The 27,268-nt window shown below is 43.2% G+C and overlaps 2 protein-coding genes across 7 annotated transcripts in view; one reads left to right on the top strand and one right to left on the bottom strand.

Annotated features, from left to right (window-relative positions):
• Window positions 1-3,751: 3,751 nt before the first annotated feature.
• CEP135 (centrosomal protein 135) overlaps window positions 3,752-27,268 on the top strand; it is a 186,990-nt gene continuing 163,473 nt past the window's right edge. For 5 of the 6 annotated variants that reach the window (XR_012516837.1, XR_012516838.1, XM_074396160.1 and 2 more), the window contains exon 1: window positions 27,080-27,257. The gene's annotated coding sequence lies outside the window, so the exon portion shown is untranslated. Of the gene's footprint in view, window positions 3,816-27,079; window positions 27,258-27,268 lie in introns of those variants that run through there. The other variant, XM_074396162.1, reaches the window with a different exon arrangement.
• On the bottom strand, window positions 15,836-26,098 carry LOC141583995 (syncytin-2-like). The gene is made up of 2 exons (XM_074396171.1): window positions 25,892-26,098; window positions 15,836-18,256 (listed from the first exon to the last, which is right to left on the bottom strand). Exon 2 carries the CDS (start codon window positions 18,026-18,028, stop codon window positions 16,682-16,684), a length of 1,347 nt encoding a protein of 448 aa, XP_074252272.1. The 5' UTR covers window positions 18,029-18,256; window positions 25,892-26,098; the 3' UTR covers window positions 15,836-16,681.

The raw sequence follows: 27,268 nt of genomic DNA on the forward strand, positions 1-27,268 counted from the left end.
TTCTCTCATACTGCAGAGAAAACACCCTCCTGTTATAGGGAGAGCAGCAGGGCCTTGGGTTTAACTCCTCTAAGTAGAAGGGCAATGGATTACAGAGGAAGAGGAGAGGGAAGTCATTCCTCTTCTGTCCCAGAACTGGGGGAAGAAAAAGGAGAGATGGACAGAGACAGGGACAGAGACAAAGAAGCAATGTAGTCAGATGTGTGTCCTGACTGTGCATGAGGTGACTGGGGGAAATACCAAGGACAAAGGGGCATCATTCTCTCCCCAGCACCCCATCTGAGACTCTGAGAAGAGGCCTCATTGCAGGCTACCTCATCTCAATGCTAGTGAGGCCAGCGTGGCCAGGTAGAGGGAGGTTACGAGGTTTAACTTTAGAGTCTCCTAAAGTTTCCACAGGAGCCCTGTGACCCAGAACTCTATGAGAATCTGGCTCGGATCTATAGTGCAGGTGAGGTGGGTGAAGGACTACCAGGTGGGCCAGGACTAAAGTGGAGTCACAGCCAGAAGTCAGAGGTGTTTGCAGGGAGGACCCAGCGGAGGCCAAGGGAGTCAGAGAGGCTCATCAGAGAGAACTGATAATAAATCACTGCAGCCACAAACATCAGCTGCATTGCCGGCCATGCTGAGTGAGAGCTACCAGGGGGACAAGAGTCAACAAAGTGGAGGACATGGTTCCCAAGGACCCGTCTTGCCTACCGACTCAGGGTCAGGCAACCCCATTCCTCCTGGCATACAAACGCCCAGTCAACATCTTGGGGCTGCAAGGGTGAGAAATCGCACAGCTGAGCTTTTATTTTCAGACTAACTTCATTTAAGGGATTGCTAAGTGAGTAGATCAGATTAAGTTTAAACGAGGAAGGATTTAAAAGTAATTGTTTTTACTCCTCACCAGCAGGTGGGATCAAGGAAGGCTGAACACATTAACAAAGGCACTACAATGTCTCCATACTTCTGAGACGCGATGTGAGTTAGATTAACAATCCAATAAATTTAAAAATCAATGACAATAGAGACTATTAAATGCTATGAAAAGAAGCATAGGGTGCTATGGGACCTCTAGGCCGCAAAAGTAATTGCTGTATTGGATCAGACCCATGGAGCATCCAGCCTGGGATCTGGTCTTCCCAGTGAAATCTCCACACATTTTCTGAGGGTTGGAGCAACGGGGCATGGTTGATTTCATTTTGTCAAGTGGAAAATTGAGCGTATGCCTTTAAGGCTGGGCGTGGTGGCTCACACCTGTAATCCCAACACTTTGGGAGGCCGAGGCAGGTGGATCACGAGGTCAAGAGATCAAGACCATCCTAGTCAACATAGTGAAACCCCATCTCTGCTAAAAAATACAAAAATTAGCTAGGCGTGATGGCGCACGCCTGTGGTCCCAGCTACTCCGGAGGCTGAGGCAGGAGAATTGCTTGAACCCAGGAGGCAGAGATTGCAGTGAGCCAAGATTGCGCCACTGCACTCCAGCCTGGCACCTGGCAACAGAGCGAGACTCTGTCTCAAAAAGAGAATATTCCTTTAAGCATGACCAGATTCTCTAAAAATCCCATTCTCTATTTGGCATCCATTGATATATCCAACTCTTCTTGAACATTTTAATACATCTATACTACCTCTTGGAGGCTTTAGGTCTCTGTAGAGGATATTTCTGAAAGTTCTGTTTGTTAGCATCCAATTTTGGAGAGTTAGAAAGAGGTGAAGCAGGCCCTGTCTGTAACAGACCGTTCCTCTTCCAGTGCATTTTTCTCTTAAGAAGAAAAATAAGGCCGGGCGTGGTGGCTCAAGCCTGTAATCCCAGCACTTTGGGAGGCCGAGGCGGGTGGATCACGAGGTCAAGAGATCGAGACCATCCCGGTCAACATGGTGAAACCCCGTCTCTACTAAAAAATACAAAAAATTAGCTGGGCATGGTGGCGCATGCCTGTAACCCCAGCTACTCGGGAGGCTGAGACAGAATTGCCTGAACCCAGGAGGCGGAGGTTGCAGCGAGCCGAGATTGCACCATTGCACTCCAGCCTGGGTAACAAGAGTGAAACTCCGTCTCAAAAAAAAAAAAAGAAAAATAAATATACTCTATTTATGAGCAAGGTTTAGATAGTATGTTACCAGAAAGGAGTCCCAATCCAGACCCCAAGAGAGGATTCTTGGATCTCGTGCAAGAAAGAATTCAAGGCAAATCCACAGAGTAAAGCAAAAGCAAGTTTATTAAGAAAGTAAAGGAATAAAGAATGGCTGCTCCACAGGCAGAGCAGCACCTTGGGCTGCTCAGCTGCTTGTACTTATTGTTAGCTCCGTCTTGATTATATGCTAAACAAGAGGCAAATTATTCGTGAGTTTTCCAGGAAAGGGGTGGGCCATTCCTGGAACCAAGGGTTCCTCCCCTTTTTAGACCATATAGGATGACTTCCTGACACTTGCCATGGCATTTGTAAACTGTCATGGTGCTGGTGGGTGTGTCTTTTAGCATGCAAATATATTCTAATTAGCTCATGATGAGCAGTAAAGGTGATCAGAGGTCATTCTCACTGCCATGTTGGTTTTGGTGAGATTCAGCCGGCCTCTTTACCGCAATCTGTTTTATCAGCAGGGTCTTTGTGACCTGTACCTTGCGGCAACCTCCCATCTCACCCCGTGGTTTAGAATACCCAGCCTCCTGGGAATGCAGCCCAGTAGGTTTCAGCCTTATTTTACTCAGTCCCTGATGGAGTTGCTCTGCTTCAAACACCTCTGACAAGTATTGCTTGGCTCAGAATGGCTCAAAACATAAATTTTATATCCTAACATCCAATTCTTCCCCCTGCTCCTGGATAAGAACTCAGGCAAAGCCCGTGACTTTTCTGTTACCTCTGGAGTAAAGCAAGTCCTTAATTAGTAATTAAGTTCCCTTTTATAATCAAACCTTCAAACACAGCTTATGATCAACATTCTCATCCTTCTCCAGCTCAGGCCTGCTGCCAGCAGAGAATAAAAGGGAGGTGGTCATGGTCACTTTTTTTTTTTTAAGACACAGTTTTACTCTTGTTGCCCAGGCTGGAGTGCAATGGCACAATCTCGGCTCACCACAACCTCCTGAGTAGCTGAGATTACAGGCATGTGCCAGCACACCTGGCTAATCTTTTATTTTTAGTAGAGATAGGACTTCTTTGTGTTGGTCAGGCTGGTCTCGAACTCCCTACCTCAGGTGATCCTCCCGCCTCAGCCTCCCAAAGTGCTGGGATTACAGGCACATTCTTTATTCTCATCACACTCACTTCTAGTCTTCTCCTCCCTGAATTGCTGATAGAGGGAAAGAGAGCAGGAGTGCTCTCACTTGACCAGTATTCCCATGACCCAGCCTCTGCCCTCTGGCCCTACCAGGTATTTAAACCTGACTCTGTCTTTTTTGCTGTGGGTTATCTGGGGATCCCCCTTCCTTTAAAGAGAGACGGAGACAGAGAGAGACAGAGAGAAAGAGAGAGAGAGAGAGAGAAGAGAGACAGAAAATGAGTGGGCAAGCCATTCTGGGCCTAGGAAAAAGACCTGCATCAAGCCCAAGTATTTTCATGTTTCTGCACAGTTAGGACTTTCTGAGCAAGTTTTTCTGGAGTCCAGGTTAAAGAATAAGCCTTAGTAGTTAAATTATGACTATGACTGAATAGCTAATGAGACAACTCTACAGAGATTTGTCTCCCCAAAGGTCTGTGTTTACACTTCAGAGGAGCAGGGTGGGAGAGGGTAAAACCTGCAACCGAGAAAACATCGAAAGAGTTGTAAACCAGGAGAAGCTCCCCTTACCTTACCCCTGGAGACATATATTTACATTCCAAAAGGTAAGAAGCCCAGACCTTTCCCTTTTCTTCCCCAGGAAAACTGGTGTACACTAGAAAGCAAAGGTTTCTCTCCCTTTCTCAGAAGGGGACGAGAGAAAGCTGACCCTCCCATATATGAGCTCTCAGATTCATAATTTTGAGGGGGGCTTTCTCTCCTCCAGTACAGAACCTAGTACATATAAGATGACATCTGGCTTTCATCATATCGCTCAAGGGGGTTGGGGCAAGGGAACTGATAGTTTGATGTGAATCATAATACCTTTCATCTCTGCTGTAGAAACTTTATATTTGCATTCAGGATAACAAATTTATACAACTATTAAAAACCTATTAGCCATAGAAAGAGGACTGTGCTTGGTTCTGTCAGAGGCGTGAGAACCAGAGCAACTCCGTCTTAAATGGGAACTGGGTAAAATGAGGCTGAGACCTACTGGGTTGCATTCCTAGAGGGTGAAGGCATCTAAGTCACGGGATGAGCTTAGATGAGATCAGCAGAAAATACAGGTCATAAAGACCTTGTTGATAAAACAGGTTGCAGTAAAGAAGCGGCCAAAACCCACCAAAACCAAGATGACCACAAGAATGACCTCTGTGTCCTCACTGCTACACACCCACCGATGTCAGGACAGTTTACAAATGATACAGCCACATCAGGAAATCACCCTGTAAGATTTAAAAAGGGAAGGCATGAATAATCCCCTCCTCTAGCATATAATCAAAAAATAGCCATAAAAATAGGCAACCAGCAGCCCTCGGGCCTGCTCTGCTTATGAAGTAGCCTTTCTTTTATTCTTCTACTTTCTTAATAAACTTGCTTTCACTTTACTCTATGGACTCACCCTGAATTCTTACTTGCATGAATCCGAGAACCCTCTCTTGGCATCTGGATTGGGACCTCTTTCCAGTAACAGTTCTTCACTGGGGCATATGTGATTCATGTGCTAGAAAGGTTACTGTAATACTGAAACTGCCCTTACAAAGATTATGACAGCAAGAGAAATGTAGCATGGCTGACTCCATCTTGCTTCTAGACTCACAGGCTGGCTGTACTCACTCATTCCTGGGCATAGGCCCGGCTAACCATGCAATGAACTTAGTTTCCAGTTTAACTATGAAGCAAGGATGATAATAGTCCCTCTCTAAAACTGATTCCCTCCTTGTTGGGGGGCTGAAACTGCCTGTATAAGACTAATGAAAGGCCACAAGATTAGGATTTGGGGAAGGGCCTACATTCTGCTAAAATATAGATCAAGTTTCTATCATCCCTTACTGCTCAGGGGTCATGTGGCCAGAGGTACAAGATGTGTCACTTCCCCGTTTGCTCCTATAGATAACATCACTATTACAGAACTTAAGATTGGTCTTCTGAGATGTTTCGCAGATGTTTGCATTCTGGAAACCAATTGACCCCAACCAGACCCATGAATTATTATTCAGCTGGTCTTGTGGCCCCCACCCAGAGGCAGAATCAGCACATGAGGACTGTTTCCACATCCCTATGACTTTATCCCCAACCAATCAGCAGCACCCATTCCCTACGTCCTTGCCCATGAAATATTCTATAAAAATCCTAGCCTCTGAGTTCTCTGGGAGACTGATTTGAAATGATAAGTCCAGTCTTTCATTCAGTTGCCTTGCATTACATAAACTCTTTCTTTACTGAATACCCTGGTTTCAGTGAGTTGGTTTTGCCTGTGCAGTGGACAGGAAGAACCCATTGGGTGATTACAATAATAGACTGTTGCATATACATTGAGTGTGCTGTGCAGATATATGAAGGGAAATAAGTATATCTCAATACTTAGCCATAATGTAAAACAAGCATTTCTGGGAATACATTTTAATAAGAAAACTGAGAAACTAGAATGTTTCTAATCCAGAGGAGTTAGCCAGATAAGTGATGGGCTTGGAGATCATGTCAAGTGAGCAAAAATGGAAAGATCTGGGTTATTTATTCTGAAGAGCTATCATATACATGAGAGAAAAAATTCATTTTCTTTTCATCGCTTGGAACAAATTGCTCATACTTATGGAGAGACAGATTTTAGCTTCATATAAAAAAGACTTTTTCCAACAAAGACATTCAGCAATGCAATGAGCCACTTTAACAAGTAAAGAGCTTTCTTGTCATTGGATGCGTTTACGTGGCAGCTGGGATGGCCATCTGTTGGAGAGGTTGCAGAGGAAATCTGTTCTATGTTGGAAGTTGGTCTAATTGACCTTTCAGGACTCTGACAACTCTGTATCTCCACAGTTTAATTCATCTTTGTCTGAATATTTTTATTTTTGATCATTGTCCTATAAAGCTCCCTTTCTGGGCAGTCTGCTACACTCCCAGAGTTGTTCTAACTTCCAGAGTTCAAGGCAAGGCTCTATGATTTACTTTGTGATTTCTGGTAAATTACTTAATCCCACCTGTAACATTGCAATATCAATACTTCCTACTTTTAGGGTTATTATAGGGATGAAATGGTACTTGTATAACATGAATTGTGTAAAGCAGCACTCACTAGATCCCAGTAAGTACTTAATACAAAATAGCTATGATTAGTTTATTAGTCTCTTAGCTTCTTGTCTGTCTCCATCCTTCTTTCACTTGGCTACCTACTCACCCTTCACATCTCCCTTAGTTTTCATTTATATGCCTCTTATATTCAGTGAGTTTGAGTCTCTTCCTATGGTAAAGAGTCATTTGGCAAATTATATTTTCATACTTGTGCCTATTGTTAAATTATTTTTCTAATTTATTCTACTATTTGTTATTTTACTGTCAATTTGTAGGATCTCTTTATATATCAGGTCTATGATATTAGTTTTAAATATTTGCCTGGATTATTTTTTGTCTTTTGACCATAGGCCTTTTGACATGAAGCAGGTGTGTTGTTCTAATTTTTTTATTGATTGTATTTTTTCACATGGGGTCGCACTCTATTGCCCAGGCTGAAGTGCAGTGGCACAATCATGGCTCACTGCAGCCTCAGCCTCCCCAGGCTCACATGATCCTCCCACCTCAGCCTCCCAAGCAGCTGCACCCAGCTATTAGGTTGGCCCAAAAGTAATTGCGGTTTTTCCCACTAAAATAGCAAAAACGCAATTACTTTTGCACCAACCTAATAATTTTTATATTTTATGTAAGAATGGAATCTCTCTATGTTGCCTAGGCTTGTCTCGAACTCCTGGGCTCAAGCAATCTACCTGTCGCAGCCTCCCAAAATGCTGACATTATTATATGTATAAGCCACTATGCCCAGCCTGTTGTTTTTAACATAGTAGTGTTTCTCAAGGCTTTCATTCATACAGAGGCCGTGAATCTCTATCTCTATTTTTTACTGACACCCAAAAAGTGATTAAAAGGTATAATTCCAGGGCCGGGTGCGGTGGCTCAAGTCTGTAATCCCAGCACTTTGGGAGGCCGAGGCGGGTGGATCACGAGGTCAAGAGATCGAGACCATCCCGGTCAATATGGTGAAACCCCGTCTCTACTAAAAATACAAAAAATTAGCTGGGCATGGTGGCGCATGCCTATAATCCCAGCTACTCCGGAGGCTGAGGCAGGAGAATTGCCTGAACCCGGGAGGCAGAGGTTGCGGTGAGCCGAGAGCGCCATTGCACTCCAGCCTGGGTAACAAGAGCGAAACTCCGTCTCAAAAAAAAAAAAAAAAAAAAAAAAGCATAATTCCTTCAGCTATGATTATGAAATGAAAATGTCTGATGTTTGTTGTAGACACACAAACTGCTACATCATCAAGATGCTTCAGCGCTGTGCTTTTAAAAGGGAGCCTTTCTTGATATAATTTTCCAGTGTCTCTGCTGCTAAAGAGCAGCTCCTTATAATATCTGATCACTTACACAGCTTGAATGTCTTTTGTAGCCAAGGTACTGCAGAGGCTCCACTACAAGGCTCCAGACATCCTGGAACTATTGTAACCATTATCTTTATCTGCCAGTAATCAGGTTGCCAGCCAAACCATACACCTGTGGAGTAGGAAAATTCAGTCCCTGCTGCTTAAATAAAAGGCCCTGAATTAGCTGGCAGTAATATTGACATTTTAGTTCCATCTTTGGGCTAGTCACTACAGGGAAGCAACTGTATTACACTGGAGAGAATACTGGACTTGGTGTCAGAAGGCTTGGTTCATTCACCTCAATGCAGTGCAATTCAATTCAATTCTCATTTCCTGATCTTCTATTAAGTGCCGGATAGTCTAGTTGGGTTATGGGTACAAAGAAACTGTTTTGTCCCTTAAAGATCTCACAGTCTGATGGGAGAAACAGGATCATCAGTGACTATGGTAAACAACATCCAAATACACAGAATCTGTCTTGAAAACACAAAGAAGAAACCTAAATAAAGGAACCTCGATTTATCTCTGTTAAGTTTCTCTTACATATTATGTGCACACACCCAACTATATCCCAGACATTGCTGTTATATTACCTTCAGCCCCTTGGATCACAAACCAAACTTACCATTGGTCGCCTGTCCCTTTCCAGCCCCTCCGCCACACCAAGATGGCATCCTGATTATGCCATCTCAGGGTCTTCAGTCTCTGAAACTTAAAACCTTGATGTTTATTTGGATTCCTTCCATTCCACTCATAGAGGCCATTCCCTCACTAAGCCCTGCCCATTCTTCCTTTGTAATATTTCACACATTTCCTTCAGACCTTTGTCATGCCATTATAATAATCTTCTGACTCTCGTCCCAGATGACAGTTTTCTGCACCAGTCACCATTTACCATTCCATCCTTCTCCTACCCAGATCTATTTCCCCCAAACTAGTTTCATCATGTGATTTTCCAGCTTTAAAAGCTCCATAATTCTCCATTACATATTGGATAAAATTCAGCTCTGAAATCTAGTATTGGGTGAGTCCTTTCGTGATCTGACTTCACCTTTTATTTCCAGTCTTGTGATTATCTATGCCATTCTGCTTGTCCTTGGCCCTATCAGATGGCTGTACTTATTATTGATAAAGACATTCTTCCCCATCAAGTTTTCCCATTTTATTCTCTCCTCTCCTCCCTGTCTTCCATCCCCACAGCTCTTGCTTCCTCTTCTTTGGCATCCAAGTTCTAGTTGTTTCAAGGTCCCACTCCAAGTCATATCTACTCCATAAAACTGAGAGGTAGCTCAGTTTCATGCTGAGGTCTTCATATTAAACATTCCTCTGAAGGTCTTCAGAGGGTTGTTTTTTTTTTTACTTTTCTGAATTTCTAAGAAATTTATTCTGTGCCCTTAACTGGTAAACATACATGTATCAGATTGCCAGGGCGGCTTAGCCAACAGAAATGTATTGCTTCCCGATAAATTTCTGGAGACTTGAAGTCTGAGATCAATGTGTTATCAGGGTTGATTCTGAGGGCTGTGCAGGAGAATCTGTTCCATGCCTCTTTCCTGGCTTCTGGTGCTTTGCTGGCAATGTTAGCATTCTTAGTAGATGGCATTCTCCATGTGTCTGCATGATCTTCCCTCTGTCTTTTCACATGGTGTGCTTTTTATAAGGATCCCAGTCATACTGGGTTAGGGACCCACTCTACTCCATTGTGACCTCATCCTAACAGATTAATTCTGCAATGACCTTATTTCTGAATAAGCTGATACTGTGAGGTATTTAGAGATAGAACCTTAACTTACTAGTTTTGGGGCAGACACAAGTCAATTGATCACAATATATAATGGAGTTCTAACACATAAGGATTTACTTACACAAGTAAGCAAGCAGCTAGAACAACTCACAGGTGTTATCTCACAGTTCTGCGGTCAGAACTCTAGGTTGGTTCTGCTCCCTAAATCAAAATTCCTGGGATCTTATCTAGAGACAAGAGAATCTGGGGTAGGACCCGCTCATTCTCATTCATGTTGGTTAAGGAATTCCGTTTCCTACAGCTCTAGGGCTAAGGTTCAGTTAGCAGTTGCTGGCTGTAAACAGGCTCTCTCAGCACTTCTAGGATCCTTGCATTCCTCACAGTCTGCCCATTCCATATTTGAGCCAGTAAGCCAGCTTTTTATGTCCTTTTAATCAAGGCCTTCTTATACTTCACTGCTTTTGTTTCTTTGTTTTGTTTTTGTTTTTTTGAAACAGGATCTCAGTTTGTCACCCAGGCTGGAGTGCAGTGGCATGATCTCGGCTCACTGCAACCTCCACCTCCCGAGCTCAAGCCATCCTCTGGCCTCAGCCTCCCGAAGTAGCTGGGATTATAGGTGTGTGATACCACGCCCAGGTAATTTTTTTATTATTATTTTTTAGTACAGAAGCCAAGGTTTCACCATATTGGCCAGGCTGGTCTTGAACTCCTGGCCTCAAGTGATCCACCTGCCTCAGCCTCCGAAAAGTGCTGGGATTACAGGCCTGAGCCACCATGCCCAGCCCGCATCACTATTTTTTTTTTTTTTTTTTTTTTTTTTTGAGAAGGAGTTTCACTCTTGTTACCCAGGCTGGAGTGCAATGGCACGATCTCGGCTCACTGCAACCTCTGCCTCCCGGGTTCAGGCAATTCTCCTGCCTCAGCCTCCTGAGTAGCTGGGATTACAGGCACGCGCCACCATGCCCAGCTAATTTTTTGTATTTTTAGTAGAGACGGGGTTTCACCATATTGACCAGGATGGTCTCGATCTCTTGACCTTGTGATCCACCCGCCTCAGCCTCCCAAAGTGCTGGGATTACAGGCGTGAGCCACTGCGCCCGGCCCCGCATCTCTATTTTTAAGGGCTCATGTGAGTATATTGGGCCCACATGCAGAACTGAAGAAAATATCCTCTATTTTAAGGCTTTTAATCATACTTACATCTGCCAAGTCCCTCCTGCTATGTAGTACCCAGTCCCAGGTTCCACAGATGAGAGTGTAGACACCGTTAGGAGGCCATTCGACCTATAATAGCTGCTATCCCTCTAGTGCCTTCTTGGAGCCTCTCAAGTTATTATCTATATCCCTTAATTACTTTTACATATAGCTGATTTCTTTGTTTTCACTGGGGTCTAGGTAAATTCTCTAATTCTTTTAACTGTGTGTATTCTACAGTTTATCCCATTTAATAAATTTTTAAACATTTTTGATGACTATATTTTTAATTTCAAAGTTTTCTGATGAGTCCTCATTCATACCAACCCGTTCCTTTTTTAATTTTTTTTATTTTTGTGGGTACATAGTAGGTGTATGTATTTACGGAGTACATGAGATATTTTCATACAGGCATAGAATGTGTAATAATCACATCAGGTAAATGAGGCATCTCTCTCCTGAAGCATTTATCCTTTGTATTTTATTTTTTAAAACAATCCAATTATACCCTTCACTTTTTAAAAAATGTACAATTAAATTATTTTTGACTATAGTCGCCATGTTATGCTAGCACATACTAGATCTTACTCATTCTAATTATTTTTGGGATATCCATTAACAATCCTCACTTCACTCTCCCTGTCCCCTCCTCACACACACACACACACACACACACACACACACACACACACTACTCTTCCCACTTCTGGTAACCATCTTCCTACTCTCTATCTCCATGAGTTCAATGGTTTTAATTTAGCTCCCACAAATAAGAGTGAACATACAAATTTGTCTTTCTCTGCCTGGTTTAACATAGTGGCCTCCAGGTCCATCCATTTGTTGCAAATGACAGAATCTAATTCTTTTTTATGACTGAAATAGTATTCCACTGTGTACATGTACCACATTTTCTTTATCCATTCATCAGCTGATGAACATTTAGGTTGCTTTCAAATCTTGGCTACTGTGAATAGTTCTGAAATAAGCATAGGAGTGCAGATATCTCTTTGATATACTTATTTCCTTTGTTTTAGGAAGATACCTGGCAGTGGGGTTGCTAGATCATATGTTAGCTCTATATTTAGTTTTTGAAGTAATCTCTAAACTTTTCTCCATAGTGGTTGTACTAATTTATATTCCCAACAATAGTGTACAACAGTCCCTTTTTTTCATATCCTCTCCAGCATTTATTATTGTCTCACTTTTGATATAAGCCATTTTAACTGGAGTGAGATGATATCTCATTGAGCTTTGATATGCATTTCTCTTCTGATCAATGATATTGATTGATCTTACCTGTCTGCCATTTGTATGTCATCTTTTGAGAAGTGTCTATTCATATCTTTTGCCCATTTTTAATTGGATTATATTTTTTCCTTTAGAGTTGTTTGAGCTCTGTGTAGTTTCTGTTGTTAATCCCTTGCCAGATGGTAGTTTCAAATATTTTCTCCAATTCTGTGGGTTGCCTCTTTGTTGATTGTTTCTTTTGCAGTGCAGCAGCTTTTTAACTTGATGTGAACCCGTTTTACATTTTTTGCTTTGGTTGCCTGTGTTTTTGGAGTATTACTCAAGAAATCTTTGCCTAGTCCAATGTCCTGGAGAGTCTCTCCACTGTTTTCTTGTAGTAGTTTCATAGTTTGAGGTCTTAGATATGTCTTTAACCCATTTTGATTTGATTTTTATTATGTAAGGAGAGATAGTGGTCTAGTTCATTCGGCATATGGATATCTAGTTTTCACAGCACCATTTACTGAATAGACTGTCTTTTCCCCCAATACATGTTATTGGCACCTTTGTCAAAAATGAGTTCATTCTGGATGTATGGATTTGTTTCTGCATTCTCTATTCTGTTCCATTGGTCTACTTTTATGCCAGTACCATGCCATTTTGCTTACTAAACCTCTGTAGTATTACTTGAAATCAAGTACTGTGATTCCCCCAGTTTTCTTCTTTTTGCTCAGGGTGGCTTTGGCTACTCTGGGTCTTTTGTGATTCCATGTAAATTTCAGGATTTTTGTTCTGTATTTCTGTGCAGAATGTTATTAATATTGTCAGGGATTGCATTGAATCTGTAGATTACTTTTAAGTTTTTTTTTTATTGCATTTTAGGTTTTGGGGTACATGTGAAGAACATGCAAGATTGTTGCATAGGTACACACATGGCAGTGTGGTTTGCTGCCTTCCTTCCCCTCACCTGTATCTGTCATTTCTCCCCATGCTACCTCTTCCCACCTCCCCGTCCCTCCCCTACTTCCCCCCAGCGGACCCCAGCATGTAGTGCTCCCCTCCCTGTGTCCATGTGTTCTCATTGTTCAGCACCTGCCTATGAGTGAGAACATGTGGTGTTTGATTTTCTGCTCTTGTGTCAGTTTGCTGAGAATGATGGTTTCCAGGTTCATCCATGTCCCTACAAAGGACGCAAACTCATCATTTTTGATGGCTGTGTAATATTCCATGGTGTATATGTACCACATTTTCCCTATCCAGTCTATCGTCGATGGGCATTTGGGTTGGTTCCAGGTCTTTGCTATTGTAAACAGTGCTGCAATGAACATTCGTGTGTATGTGTCCTTATAGTAGAATGATTTATAATCCTTTGGTTATATACCCAGTAATGGGATTGCTGGGTCCAATGGAATTTCTATGTCTAGGTCCTTGAGGAATCGCCACACTGTCTTCCACAATGGTTGAATTAATTTACACTCCCACCAGCAGTGTAAAAGTGTTCCTATTTGTCCACATCCTCTCCAGCATCTGTTGTCTCCATATTTTTTAATGATCACCATTCTAACTGGTGTGAGATGGTATCTCAATGTGGTTTTGATTTGCATTTCTCTAATGACCAGTGATGATGAGCATTTTTTCATATGTTTGTTGGCCTCCTGTATGTCTTCTTTTGTAAAGTGTCTGTTTTGAATGGGCTACTTTTAAGTTTTATAAACATTTTAATGATATTTATTCTTCCAATTCATGAACATGGAATATCTTTCCAATTTTGTGTGTCCTCTTCAATTTCTTTCATCATACATTTTATAGTTTTAATTGTAGAGATCTTTCACTTCTTTGTTCAAGGTAATTCCTAGGTATTTAATTTTATTTATAGCTATTGTAAGTGGGATTACTTTTAAAATTCTTTGTTTTAGATTGCTCACTGTTGGCATGTAGAAATACTACTGACTTTCATATGTTGATTTTGTATCTCACAACTTTACTAATTTTATCAGTTCTAAAAATTTTTTGGTGGAGTCTTTAGGTTTTCCCAAATATAAGATCGTATCATCTGCAAACAAGGATAATTTTACTTCTTCGTTTTCAATTTGAATGCTCTTCATTTCATTCTCTTCTCTGAAATTCTCTAGCTAGGACTTTCAGCACTATGTTGAATAATAGCGATGAAAGTGGTCATGCTTGTCACGTTCTAGATCTTACAGGAAAAACTTTCAGTTTTCCCTCTTTCAGTATGATACAAGCTGTGGGTCTGTCATATACAGCTTTTATTATGTAGAGGTAGTTCCTTCCATACCCAGTTTTTGAGGGTTTTTTTGTTTTGTTTTTTGTTTTTGTTTTTGTTTTTTTGAGAGGGAGTTTCGTTCTTGTTACCCAGGCTGGAGTGCAATGGCACGATCTTGGCTCACCGCAACCTCCACCTCCCGGGTTCAGGCAATTCTCCTGCCTCAGCCTCCTGAGTAGCTCGGATTACAGGCACGTGCCACCATGCCCAGCTACTTTTTTGTATTTTTAGTAGAGACGGGGTTTCACCATGTTGACCAGGATGGTCTCGATCTCTTGACCTCGTGATCCACCTGCCTCAGCCTTCCAAAGTGCTGGGATTACAGGCTTGAGCCACGGCGCCCGGCTTGTTTGTGTGTGTGTGTGTGTGTGTGTGTGTGTGTGTGTGTGTTTGTTTGTTTTGAGAAAGGATCTTACTTGTTGCTCAGGCTGGAGTGCAGTGGCATAATTACCTCACTGAAGCCTCAACCTCCCGGACTAAAGCAATCCTCCCACCTCAACTTCCCAAGCATCTGGGACTATAGGCATGTACCACTACACCTGGCTAACTTTTGTATTTTTTTGTAGAGACGAGGTTTCACCATGTTGTCCAGACTTGTGTCCAACTCTTGGGGTCAAACAGTCTGCCCATCTCAGCCTCCCAAAGTGCTGGGATTACAGGTGTGAGCCACTGCACCTGGCCCTTTGAGGATTATCATGAAGGGATATTGAATTTTATCAAATGCCTTTGCAGCATCAATTGAAATAATCATATGGTTTTTGTCCTTCATTCTGTTAATGTGATGTATCACACTGATTTGCATATGCTGAACCATCTTTGCATCCCTGGGGTAAATCTCTTTTGATCATGATAATCTTTTAAATGTGTTGTTGAATTCAGTTTGCTAGTAAGTCGATTGAACCTCTTTTGCTTATAAATTACCCAGTCTCAGGTATTTCTTTACAGCAATGTGAGAACTGCCTAAAACAGGCGTCCCCAAACTACGACCGGCGGGCCGCATGTGGCCCCCTGAGGCCATTTATCCAGCCCCCTGCCGCACTTCAGGAATGGGCACCTCTTTCATTGGTGGTCAGTGAGAGGAGCACAGTATGTGGCAGCCCTCCAACGGTCTGAGGGACAGTGAACTGGCCCCTTGTGTAAAAAGTTTGGGGGCGCCTGGCCTAAAACATCCAGGGACCCTGACCTCCAGCCCTTGGAGTTCAGCAGTGACCCTGACTTTGGTGTTCCATATCACTTGGAGGAAAGCTCACTGATGACTTTGGTCCTACTTACCTTTTTGCATTTCCTTTTTGGGTTTTATTTTTACATTTCCTAATCGGTATGTGTTTGGGGCAAAGGGAAGCCAAAGAGTAATCTTGACTGGATGGCTGTTGAACAGCCATTTTGCTATGATATTAATCTGTTTATGACTACCTCTTTTCCCAAAAAAACCTGTCGTTCACAAAAAAGTGTTAAGTTGTACATGTGCAAGATGTTGTACAAAAGTCATCTATAGAACCAAACTCATTACCTCCTAGAAATTCCATAAAACAACTCATTGAGGCATGAGAAAAACAGAGGAGGCACAAAAAGTGGAAACATTAATGGATGAACGGGTACAACAAATAGAGCAGTTACATGACATACAAAGAGTAAGCACATTTTTAGAGTGGAAGTGTTACCAGATTGGAAGTTGGAGTTCCAGGTTCTTGGTATCGCAAACAAAGAATTGGAGGAGACACACAAATAATGATCCTGCAAGATTTATTAGGCAATGAATGTTCCGGAGACAGGAATGGGCTGATCCGTGAGTGGTATCAGCCTGGGGTTAACATAGTCTTTGTTAGTTTATACCTCCTTACTACTCTTGCTTAACTTTTAGGGAGGGGGTTGCCTATAATTGACATATCGGTTTTCTTGTTTTTTTTTTTTTTTTTTTTTTCTCTCAGTGCACCTGCGCATGCCTGCCATTCCATAATTTTAACCGTATGTATGATATGCATTCTATACATACGGGCTTTAAGTAGCTTATTATAATAAAATGTTATCCTGAGGACACATTTTGCCCCTAATGCACGAGCTCCTCTTTCAGTGACTGTCCCATTCCAGTTTATACCAGATATGTTTACTGCAGAAAGCACTGGTTCATCGCTTCAGTTTCCTTATCAGGTGGTGCCTTATGCTTGTTTTGCTGAGAACGGGCTGCTGGTTAATCTTCTGACTTCCTTCCCTATTCTCCTGCCTCAATTCCCTCTGAGAGATGTGATCTCCATAAATCTCTACAGGTTGCTGAGGGTCGAAGTTCTTTCTTCAATAGCTGCTTCCGGCTGAGTGGGACTGCTGGCCCTACCTAACAGGAGACCACAGAACTCTCACCCTGCTCTATCCAGGGGGAAATTAGGAAGTCTAGACTTATTTCTTGTATGATGATGTCTGGTGCTTGAGGCAATAGAGCCATTTGTAGCTTGATAGATTCTAAACAGGAAGAAATAAAGCTGGTTAACAAATGCACAGCGTAAGGGCCAAAAATTAACAACAGAAGAATTACAGTTAAGGGTCCTGTAAAAGGGGCTATCCAACTGTTTGCAATTGTTTAAACAGAATTTAAGGTGTTTTCTGCAGTTCTTAAATTAGTAACAACATTAGTTGCCTTAGTCAGATGTCCCAGTATCTTGCCTGAGGAGTTAACATAGAAACAACATTCTTCTTTTCGAGAAATGCATAATCCCCTTCGATTAGCTGTGAGGAGATCTAGCCTCCTCTTTTTTTGTAAGACAATGCCCGCCAGGGAATCTATATATTGTTGTTCTTGGCTAGCTGCTGTAATTTCTGCCAAAGCCTGTGTTTGTTGTGAAGACAAGTGAAGAGAAATGGACCCAAGTGTGGTTCCTAGAAGTCCTGTTACTGCAGTTGCCAAAGGATGTAATACCGCTGGAGCTGCCCTTTTTACAGATGCGTGGCATGGGAATTTTGTACTAGCATTTACAAAAGACAGTTTTGGAAGTAAAGCGGCAATGCCACAAGTCCCTTTCCATTGGCTTGGAAGACTCAAGTACCCTGAATTTCCGCATATGAAATACAATCCTTGCCCAGGGTCCAAAGATACCTTATATCCCCATGACGCTAGCTCCAGAGGTGGGTCTAAATCACTGGAAGAAGTTCCAGTGACTTGTTCCCATAAAAGTGTTCCAGCCACACCAAGTTGTGCAGCAAGCCTGGAGTGGAAAGATGAGCTGGGGTGGAAAGATAAGCTGGGGTGGAATTTTAAGAATGGTCTTTGGATCCCCCAAGCCAAAGCCTGAGCTAGAGGCAAAGATGAATTGTTGATTAAAACTGTATTCCAACCAGTGGAAATATTGGAAGTATTGGTATTACTTGTATATTGAGGTTTCCTTGGATCAGGATACTTAAGGAGAAGGAATTGGTGGTGTTTTCCTGGTTTGCGATATGAATTAATTTTTGTTTCTGAGGAATTATAATGTTTCTCTTGATTTGTCCAGCTGAGGACGACCTCATATGAACAATTGTTTAGGGATCCCAAAAAGGTCCCATTCATTCGGTGGGAAGTAAAACAAATTGGGAATTGGATCTCTGTGGTTAGGTTATGAAAAACCCTTACAGGATTTGGGGCATTTGTAAAATTTAAATTTGGGATGTTTCTTATGGTCTGAGCTAAGACTGTTCGGAATAAGCTTTCCGCAGCTGGATTGGGAAATGTAGCTTCTGACTGGGTGGCAACAGTGACTCTGGCATTGACCTTGACTATATCTTCTAACGGTAGTGGTAAAACTTCAGCTGACAGCGACCCTGAGGTACAAATGTAACAGGAAGTTAAGTTAGTTAACGTGGCTAACTGTTGAATCTGTTTAAACACTTGGTATTGGGGCTGGACCCCCATTATTGGTGAAAATAGGAGTATGGACATAAAAAGTAGATCCATTGAGGGGGAAGCAAGCAGTTAAATGATAGATATTATATATAAATAACTAGGATTATTTACCCCACAGTAACTATGCAGCAAAGACACCAGGGAAAGTTGGTAAGTATTTACTTATCTTTTGGATGTCTTTTAAATAGGTACGTCGGATCTTCCACAGGTTCAGAGGTGTAGTGATTGATGGGAGCTTCAGGTTCTGGATCCGGAGCTTTACGTATTGCAGGCTTGACCCTGGAAAGATGTATCCAACTATTTAATCCTAACACATTAACTGCAGAGGGTGTGGTTAATGCCCCTGACAACGGTCCCTTCCATTTGGGTTGCAGCTGATGAGAGGGTGAACTCTCTTTCCCCGTTTAACAAGTACTCTATCTCCTGACCTAATCTTGGATTGCTGGTTAGTTCCTGGTATGGGGAGCCTTTTGGTCCAGAAACTTTGTAATGCTTGTTGAAATTTTCCCAGATTAACTAGGTATTTTATTAGCCCAGCTGTTTCTGGATTACTTATTAGATCATTAGTTAAGAAGGGTCGCCGGGCACGGTGGCTCAAGCCGGTAATCCCAGCACTTTGGGAGGCCGAGGCGGGTGGATCATGAGGTCAAGAGATCGAGACCATCCTGGTCAACATGGTGAAACCCCGTCTCTACTGTAAATACAAAAATTAGCTGGGCATGGTGGCACATGCCTATAATCCCAGCTACTCAGGAGGCTGAGGCAGGAGAATTGCTTGAACCCAGGAGATGGAGGTTGCGGTGAGCCAAGATCACGCCATTTGCACTCCAGCCTGGATAACAAGAGTGAAACTCCGTCTCAAAAAAAAAAAAAAAAAAAAGAAGGGTCTCCTGTACAGCATTTCCTATGGGCTCATATTTACTTTTGCCCTTGGGGAGTTACAGATTCTCAAAAGGGGTATGGGTAGTAAGCTGACCAACCTTTCTGACGTTTCCTGCCGTAGCTTAGCTAGTGCCTGTTTTAGAGTTTGATTAGCTCTTTCTACTTTGCTGGAGGATTGAGGTCTCTATGCTGAATGTAAATAGTATTTAACTCCAAGCACCTTAGCCACTCCTTGAGTTATTTGGGAAACAAAAGATGGGCCTTTATGGCTCTGGAGGCTTTGGGCTAACCCAAACTATGGAATTAGTATTTTAAGAGGACATTTACAACTTCATTAGCCTTTTCTGTTCTGGTAGGGTAAATGTCAACCTATCCTGTAAAGGTGTCTATCAGTACTGGTAAAAAACTTCTATCCTCTGCAAACTGGCTTATGGGTAAAGTCCAAATGCCAGTCTTCCCCAGAATAAGTCTCCCTTCTTTGGACTGGTTCTATTCGTGGAGACATTCTGTTTCCTGGATTGTTAAATGCTCACCGTGAGCAGGCTTGACAGACCTGCTAAACTACTAAGGCTAAATTATACCCAATAAAGAGCCTGTTTGCCATCGCCAGAGTGGCATTTCTCCCCATCTGGAAAGAGTCGTGCAGGGTCTCTCATAACCTTCCACTGGGCTGTTTGAGGGAGATATACTTTTGATCCCATATACCACCAAGATCCTTGATTCTGTCCGCCTTGCTTCCTCCGTTGGCGTGTATTCAGGTTCTATCGGGGAATCACAGAAGGGAAGTAGTGCTAAAGATTGTGCCTTGATGGCTGCTGCTTTTCTTCCCTGTCAGCTTTTTTGTTCCCCTGTGCTATGGGAGCTAAGTCCTTTTGATGCCCTCTACAGTGGATTATAGTCACAGCTTTTGGCACGTGTTTTGCCTCCAACAACCGGAGAATTTCAGGCCCATGCTTTATGGGTGAGTGCGTTCTAGTTAGTAGTCCTCTTTCTTTCCAAAACTGTAGCATGAGCCTGAACCACAAGAAATGCATATTGAGGGTCTGTATAGATATTAAGCTTTTTTCCTTTCCCCGGTATCAGGGCTCAGATATGAGCAATTATTTGAGCTTTTTGTGCTGACATGCCCCAGGATAATGACTGGACTTCAGTGATGGTGTTGTCATTTACTATTGCATATGCAGCCTGGCATGTCCCATTTGACACAAAGCTGTTGCCATCTGTGAACCAGTCATCCTCTGAGTCTGGAAGTGACTTATCTTTTAAGTCAGGTTGGCTTACATGTGTATGTGTGATGACCTGCTCACATCAATGACCAAATATTGGGCCTGTGGGCAGCAATGGAGATGAATTCAGGGTATTACAGGTTTTAAGGATTAACTCTGGATTGTCTAAGAGCATAGCCTGGTACTTGGTTAACCTTTTCCTCGTTATCCAAATATGCCCTTTTATTTCCAAGATTGATTTCACCTGATGTGGAGTTAAAACTTCCAGTGGTTGACCTATGGTGATTTCAGTGGCTTCTTCCACTAAAATAGAAGTAGCTGCTATCGTTCACAGGCAGCTTGGCCACCCCAAGACCACACATCCAATTTCTTTGAAAAATAGGCAGTTGGTCTGGGTTCTGATCCTAATTTTGGGGTTAGCACCCCCACATCCATGCCATTCTCTTCTGCCACATACAAGGAAAAGGGCTTAGTGAGGTCTGCAATGACAAGAATGGGGCCTTTGCCAAATGCCTGTTTTAACGTAACAAAGGCTTCCCTCACTTCTGGAGTCCATTCCATTGACTCATTTTATGGCCCCCTTACTGTTTCATAAAGGGGTTTTGCTATGAGCCCAAAATTTGGTATCCATATCCTGTAGAACCTCACCATTCCTAGAAAGGAACAAAGCTATAGTATAACGGGGTCTAGACTGCATATGACTTGTACCTGTTCTGGGGATATCTGCTGGGCCCAAGGGTTTAGAATACAACCCAAATATTGGACCTGTTAGAGGGTGATTTGAGCTTTTTTCTTTGACATTTTGTATCCCCTGTCTGCCATGAAATTCAAAACTTTTACGGTATTTCAATCGGTTGCTTCCTGGGTTGGGCTACACACAGAAAGTCATCTACATATTGAAGTATGCTTCCATTTTCCAATAGTAAATCTCTTAGATCCATTTACAGGGCTCAAGCAAGGAAATGGGGGCTATCCTGAAAGCCCTGAGGGAGCACTGTCCATGTGCATTACTTTTCTTTGGTATCTGGATTTTCCCATTCAAAGGCAAAAAGGTACTGGGGCCAGAGGAATGGAAAAGAAGGCGTCATTCAGGTTTAGGACCAAGAACCATTTTGCATCCCCTGCCATCTGATCCAGGACAATGTATGGTTCTGCCACCAATGGATGGATGGGGATGACAGCTTCCCTGATTGTTCTGAGATCCTGTACTCGCTGATACTCCCCTGAAGTTAAGATGGGTAAAATGGGAGTATTGCAAGGTAAATTGCAAGGCTTTAGAAGTTCACGAGTTAGCAATTCTTGAATTATGGGCTTTCAGCTTAATTGGATATCATTTTCAGTTTGGAAAATAGCTGGAGTCTTTTTAAGCTGTATTTTGCCTGGCTTTGCCATTTTGGCTTTCCCTGGTTTCCCGGTATACCAAGTTAGTGGGTTAACCTTTTTATTAATGTGGTCTGGGACACTTTACTTACCCAGCCATTGTCAATCCTGCAATGTTCATATTGTAGTAATTCCTCTATTTTAACCATGACCTCTGCCTTCAATGAGGGGACTCGGCAGCTTGGTATTACTAGAAGCTTCTATTGGAAAATTTGCTTCTCAAATTGACAAGTTAAAGGAGGAGTAAAGGATCTCATTTTTGGCTTCCCCTCCATTCCCGTAACATTCATGAACTGGGAGGAAAGTTTTCCTGCATATGCAGTAAGGACAGAGTAATTTGCCCTTATATCAAAGAGAAACTAAATTTGGGTGCTCATGATATCCAGAGTTACCCAGGGCTACTCAATAGTAATGATGATATTCCTGGACAGGTACAGTAAGGAAGGCTCCAGGCCACTTCAGTCTTACATCTAACTCCTCCTTTTAGACTGCCAGAGTTTTGACCAATTAAGCACCTCGGTGGGAGCAGGGGAAGTCAATTTGCCAGTGCCAAGGGTCATGACTGATGCCTTCACATTGATGGCAGGGCACGGTGGGAGCTTAGTGTGATCCTTTCCACAATGCCCATCTTTTTTTTGCACTTGAAGCAAGAGCCTTTGCTAGCATTATCTTTGTGGCCCTTTGTGTTTCTCTTGGAGGTTTTTTGGGCATTCAGGGCATCATGAATTACAGCTGCCATAATTCTGGCTTGCTGTTTTTTTTTTTTTTTACTTTGCTCCCCTTTTCCTTCCTCCAGTTCATAATTGTTGTACACTATAAAGGTGGTGTCAAGGAACTGGTTTTGATTAGTCTGTGGCCCCACTTGCAACTTCTGGAGCTTACGTCTAATGTCTGGGGTAGATTGACTAATGAAATATTGCGTCATTAATATCTTGCCTTCAGGAGAAGCAGGATCTAAGTTTGTATATATTTCAAAGGCTTCTTCTAGTACTATAAAACATGGGCCAGGCATGGTGGCTCACTCCTGTAATTCCAGCACTTTGGAAGGCTGAGGCTGGCGGATCACGACGTCAAGAGATTAAGACCATCCTGGCCAGTATGGTGAAACCCCGTCTCTACTTAAATACAAAAATTAGCTGGGCATGGTGGTGCGCTTGTCGTCCCAGCTACTTGGGAGGCTGAGGCAGGAGAATTGCTTGAACCCAGGAGGCAGAGTTTGCAGTGGGCCGAGATTGCACCACTGCACTCCAGCCTGGTGCCTGGCGACAAAGCGAGACTGTCTCAAAAAAAAAAAAAAAACCAAAAAAAACAAAAAAAAAAAACCCCAAACCCAAAAAATCGTGGCTGGATTCTCTTCTTTCCCCTGAGTGATCTCCCTAAGCTCATCATAGTTTAATGCACTCCTTTTTTCATTCCCTTACGGGTGCCTCAAGAAATTTAGTTCGATTATTCATTCTTATGGGGGTATTACATTTCCAGTTGGGTTCAGTAGTAGGGACTGTATCTGCTCCCAGTCTGTTGCCCTGCAGGCTACATGCAAAACAATTCATCAGTGTCCTGGCTAGCAGCCTCAAAAATTCATTCCTTTTCCAGAAGTGTGCAACAGGTGGCCAGAATGAATTGCATGTCTCTCCAAGAAAGGTTGAAAGCCAAAGTCAAAATCTGGAACCCATCAGCAAATTTCTTAGGGTTTTCTAAGTAACTGCACAGTTTTTCCTTACATTGTTGGATATCAGTTACTAAGAAGGGTACCTATACCTTGTTATGATCCTTGGTTCCTGCCACTTCTCTGAGAGGTAACAGGGCAGGCGGTATCATTGAATATGGTGTTCCTAAGCTAGTATGGGAAGGGTTTGCTAGGACCCTTGACTCTTGTCATTGTTTTGAAGCTTAGGATGTATTTGGACCTGGATTATAGGGAGATGGCTGTTGTTTGCCCTGACAGATACGTACCCCTTGCAATAGAGGGTTATCTATAGTGTCTGGCTCAGTTTTAGGAGTTTCTTTCTGTAGAGTAGTTTTGGGGACTTTGAAAATGGTGGTTTTTTTAGATATAGGACCATCAAGGCTTGCACATATGGTTATCTCTGACAAAATAGATTTAATTGGAGGATGGTGTCATTATTCAGACTTCCACTGGCTGGCCATTGCTCTTGACTCCCTAGCTGAAATTGAGGCCAAATGGTGTTACAATAAAATATTAGGCATTTCTTTCACAGGTTTTCAGGGTCAAACTGATTCTAATTATTAAGGATGCAGCTGAGAGGGGAGTCAGGCAGGACTGAAGGAGTGGTTCCCATGACTAATCTGTGGAAAAGAAGAAGGGAGTCTTGGCCAGGCGCGGTGGCTCATGCCTGTAATCCCAGCACTTCGGGAGGCCGAGGCAGGCGGATCACGAGGTCAGGAGATCAAGACCATCCTGGCTAACACAGTGAAACCCCATCTCTACTGAAAAAAAAAAAAAAAAAAAAAAAAAAAATTAGCCAGGCGTGGTGACATATGCCTGTAGTCCCAGCTACTCGGGAGGCTGAGGCAGGAGAATCGCTTGAACTCAGGAGACAGAGGTTGCAGTGAGCTGAGATCGTGCCATTGCACTCCAGCCTGGGTGATGGAGTGAGATTCTGCCTCAAAAAAAAAAAAAAAAAAAAAAAAAAGAAGAGAGTCTCATAGGTTCATGAGTTTACATCTAGAGTCTCCCTTTAGGGTGTCCCCTTTTGAAGGATCTGGACTGTAAATTTGGTCCATTGGGTTATCCCCCAAATGGACATGTATTCTGAGTGCCAGACGTCTCTAGCCTTAGGTGGGCACCAGTGCCACTTGAAGAATCCTGCCATAATTGGTGACCTATGATAAGTTTCCCTTTAGTTCCCGGGTTTAACCTTTGGCTTTTAGCATCCCTGAAGCTGGCCAAAACAGTTTCTTTCCAAATGGTTTCCCTAACTATTGTAGTAATTATAGTTTGAAGGGCCAGGAATTGCAGACTACCTAGTTGTAAAGCCGGCTGCCTCACAGAGGGTTAAAACGGACACATCCATCTCTCTCTGAGCCTGATAACTGCCTCATCACCCAAGCTCATTATCTGGCCTTGCCTCACAGCTTCCCCGCACCCACCTCCGCATACCAGACCCAAGCCCACATTCAGCACTAAATTATGCATTCAACACCCAGCCCACTGTTGATAAACCCTGCAGGAAAATTTTTTAAAGAAGCCCCATCAAACCCTGCCTGGTAGCAGTCTCCTCTGTGGGCCCCCAGAAAGCCCGCCTACCCATAACCACTAGTTCCAAGCCTTTCCTGCTTCTTAATAGCCAATAAGATTGCCTTCACTTTGTTTTCCCAGTGGTCAATCAAGGCCCAAGGTCCCACCTACCTACCCATAACCACTAGCTCCAGGCATTTCCTGCTTCTTAATAGCCAATAAGATTGCTTTCACTTTGTTCCCCAACAGTCAATCAAGGCCCAAGGTCCCACCTGCCTACCCATAACCACTAGCTCCAGGCATTTCCTGCTTCTTAATAGCCAATAAGATTGCTTTCACTTTGTTCCCCAACAGTCAATCAAGGCCCAAGGTCCCGCCTGCCTACCCATAACCGCTAGCTCCAGACACTTCCTACTTCCTGACAGCCAATAAAATTGCCTTTGCTTTGTTTCCCCAATAGCCAATCAATCGCCTTCCACCCCAATAAAACCCCATGACCTTATGGACCACAGAACCTCGCCCGGGAGCTGAATAAATTGGTTTCTCATTTTCTCATACTTGCCTCAGTTTCCTCATTTTACATCGGCAATAAACCTTACACTAGTTTAAATTTGTTATTAGAGACTGGCCTCTCAATAAGGAATTAGAATACCCTCTGACTATGTGAGATAAACCAGGCACAGTGATTTCCCCATGGATCCACTGCGCAATTTATGCAATGATCCAACAGTCTCCGCCAGGAGTTTTAGCACCAGATCCACTAAACTAAAACAATCTAGATCTGGTCCCTCACAGAATAAGCAGGGTACTCTCCTTATACAGGTGGTGGGCCCTAATCGTCAGGCTCATGCTAGCCCTTGGGCTCTCCATAGTCAGTTATCTATTGCCCTGGCCCTTTGGGTTTGGGGTATATCTCTAGTTGGTCTAAACATGTTAACCCAACACAAAAGAAGAAAAGAAAAAATATTAAAACAAGCAGCAAATAATGTAATATTATAGCCACACAAACATGCACCTCACCATTGCAGGGATTGGTCTTACACCCCATGGGACCTATTTGCCCCATTCCCCAATCAGATTATCTTGTCACCGGAGTCTTCAAGTGTCCTGTGCCTTTTTGGCTATTAACTACCCAACCCATGCCAGCAAAAGGCAGCTTTAAACTAAAGCAAAAGAGCTGAGGTGAAAAAGAAAGAAAATAAAAACTCCCAGTTCTTCTGGGCTTACCTCTTGACTGGCTCACCAAAATGTTGTCGGATTGGAAGTTGGACTTTCAGGTTCTTGGTGTTATGAACAAAGAATTGGATGAGACTAATAACCACCCTGCAAGATTTATTAAGTAAATGATGTTCCAGAGAGAGGAACGAGCTGATCTCCAAGTGGTACCAGCCCTGGATTAACATAGCGTTTGTTCTTTTATACTCACTTCCTAGGGAGGGGACTTCCTGTAATTGTCATATCTGTTTTCCTGTTGTTTTTCTCTCTTAGTGCGCCTGCGCATGTTTGCCATAATTTTAAGTGTATGTATGATATGCATTTCGTATGTATGAGCTTTAAGGAGCTTATTATAATAAAAGGTTATCCTAAGGACACATTTTGCCCCGAATGTGCATGCTCCTCTTTCAGGGATTGTCCCATTCCAGCTTATACCAGATTTGTTTACTGCAGAAAGGGTTGGTTAATTCTTCAGCTTCCCTATCAGGCAGAGCCTTATGCCTGTTTCCCTGAGAAGGGGCCGCTAGTCAATCTTCTGACTTCCTTCCCTATTCTCCTGTCTCAAAAGGCCTACTTGGGAGAAAAGTAAACAGGAAAGAATGGAACTCCTGATCATCTGGGAAATTTTAAGGAGAGAAAGGGAATTTTAGGATTTTACTAGGTGTTTTCCATCTGTGCGTGGACTATAAACAGTTTATTTCCACTGACAAATGTGTGCTTAGTAAAATGGTCTCTGGCTCAAGGAATTCACAGTTGGGGGCGGCAGGGAGAGACAGATCAACAAATGATTCTGTTTTGATGTATTAATTCTATGGTTCTACACAGAGCCTCAGGGAGTTATGATTGTGGGACAATTAATTGCATTGGGTGGTTGTCAGGCAAAGTTGCAGGGACAACTTGATATCTGCGTTTGGGGATTACGCCGTGAGCAGGTGTTCACCTTGCAGGTGAAGGCTACTCCGCTGCAGGGACCAGTAATGGGGCGGCGTTTTCGCCCCGCACGCAGCAGGAGATCCACACATCTGGCTGACAGAAAGAAGAGGATGGCTCAGAGATCAGCTGAGGTGTGGCGCGGGCCGCGGGCACCGACCTCCAGGGGAAGCCGTGGCCTCGCTCTGCCTGGGCGTTGCATTTCCGGGCACCAGGGCGCCGCCACCGTCGCCGCGCGCGTCCCAGCCGCGCGCCGCGCACCGTCCGCCGCTCCCGTTACCGAGGCAACCGCGGCGCCTCCTCCGTGTCGGCCGCGGTCGCCCCTCCGCGCCATTTTCAAACTGTTCTAGAGCCGGAGCCCGCGGCTGGGCGGAAGGAGCTAGTGGGGGAACTCGAGGCCCGAGGGCAATGCGGCTGCAGGCGGAGGGAACGGCGGCTGGAGCTGCCGGTGAGTCAGGC

The sequence above is a fragment of the Saimiri boliviensis genome, chromosome 3 (genome assembly GCF_048565385.1).
Source record: "Saimiri boliviensis isolate mSaiBol1 chromosome 3, mSaiBol1.pri, whole genome shotgun sequence".
In the NCBI taxonomy this organism is placed as follows: Eukaryota; Metazoa; Chordata; class Mammalia; order Primates; family Cebidae; genus Saimiri; species Saimiri boliviensis.

Bases quoted from the DNA above. Each gene is read 5' to 3' on its own strand.
- LOC141583995 (XM_074396171.1), bottom strand. From the start codon at position 18,028: ATGGATCTACTTTTTATGTCCATACTCCTATTTTCACCAATAATGGGG.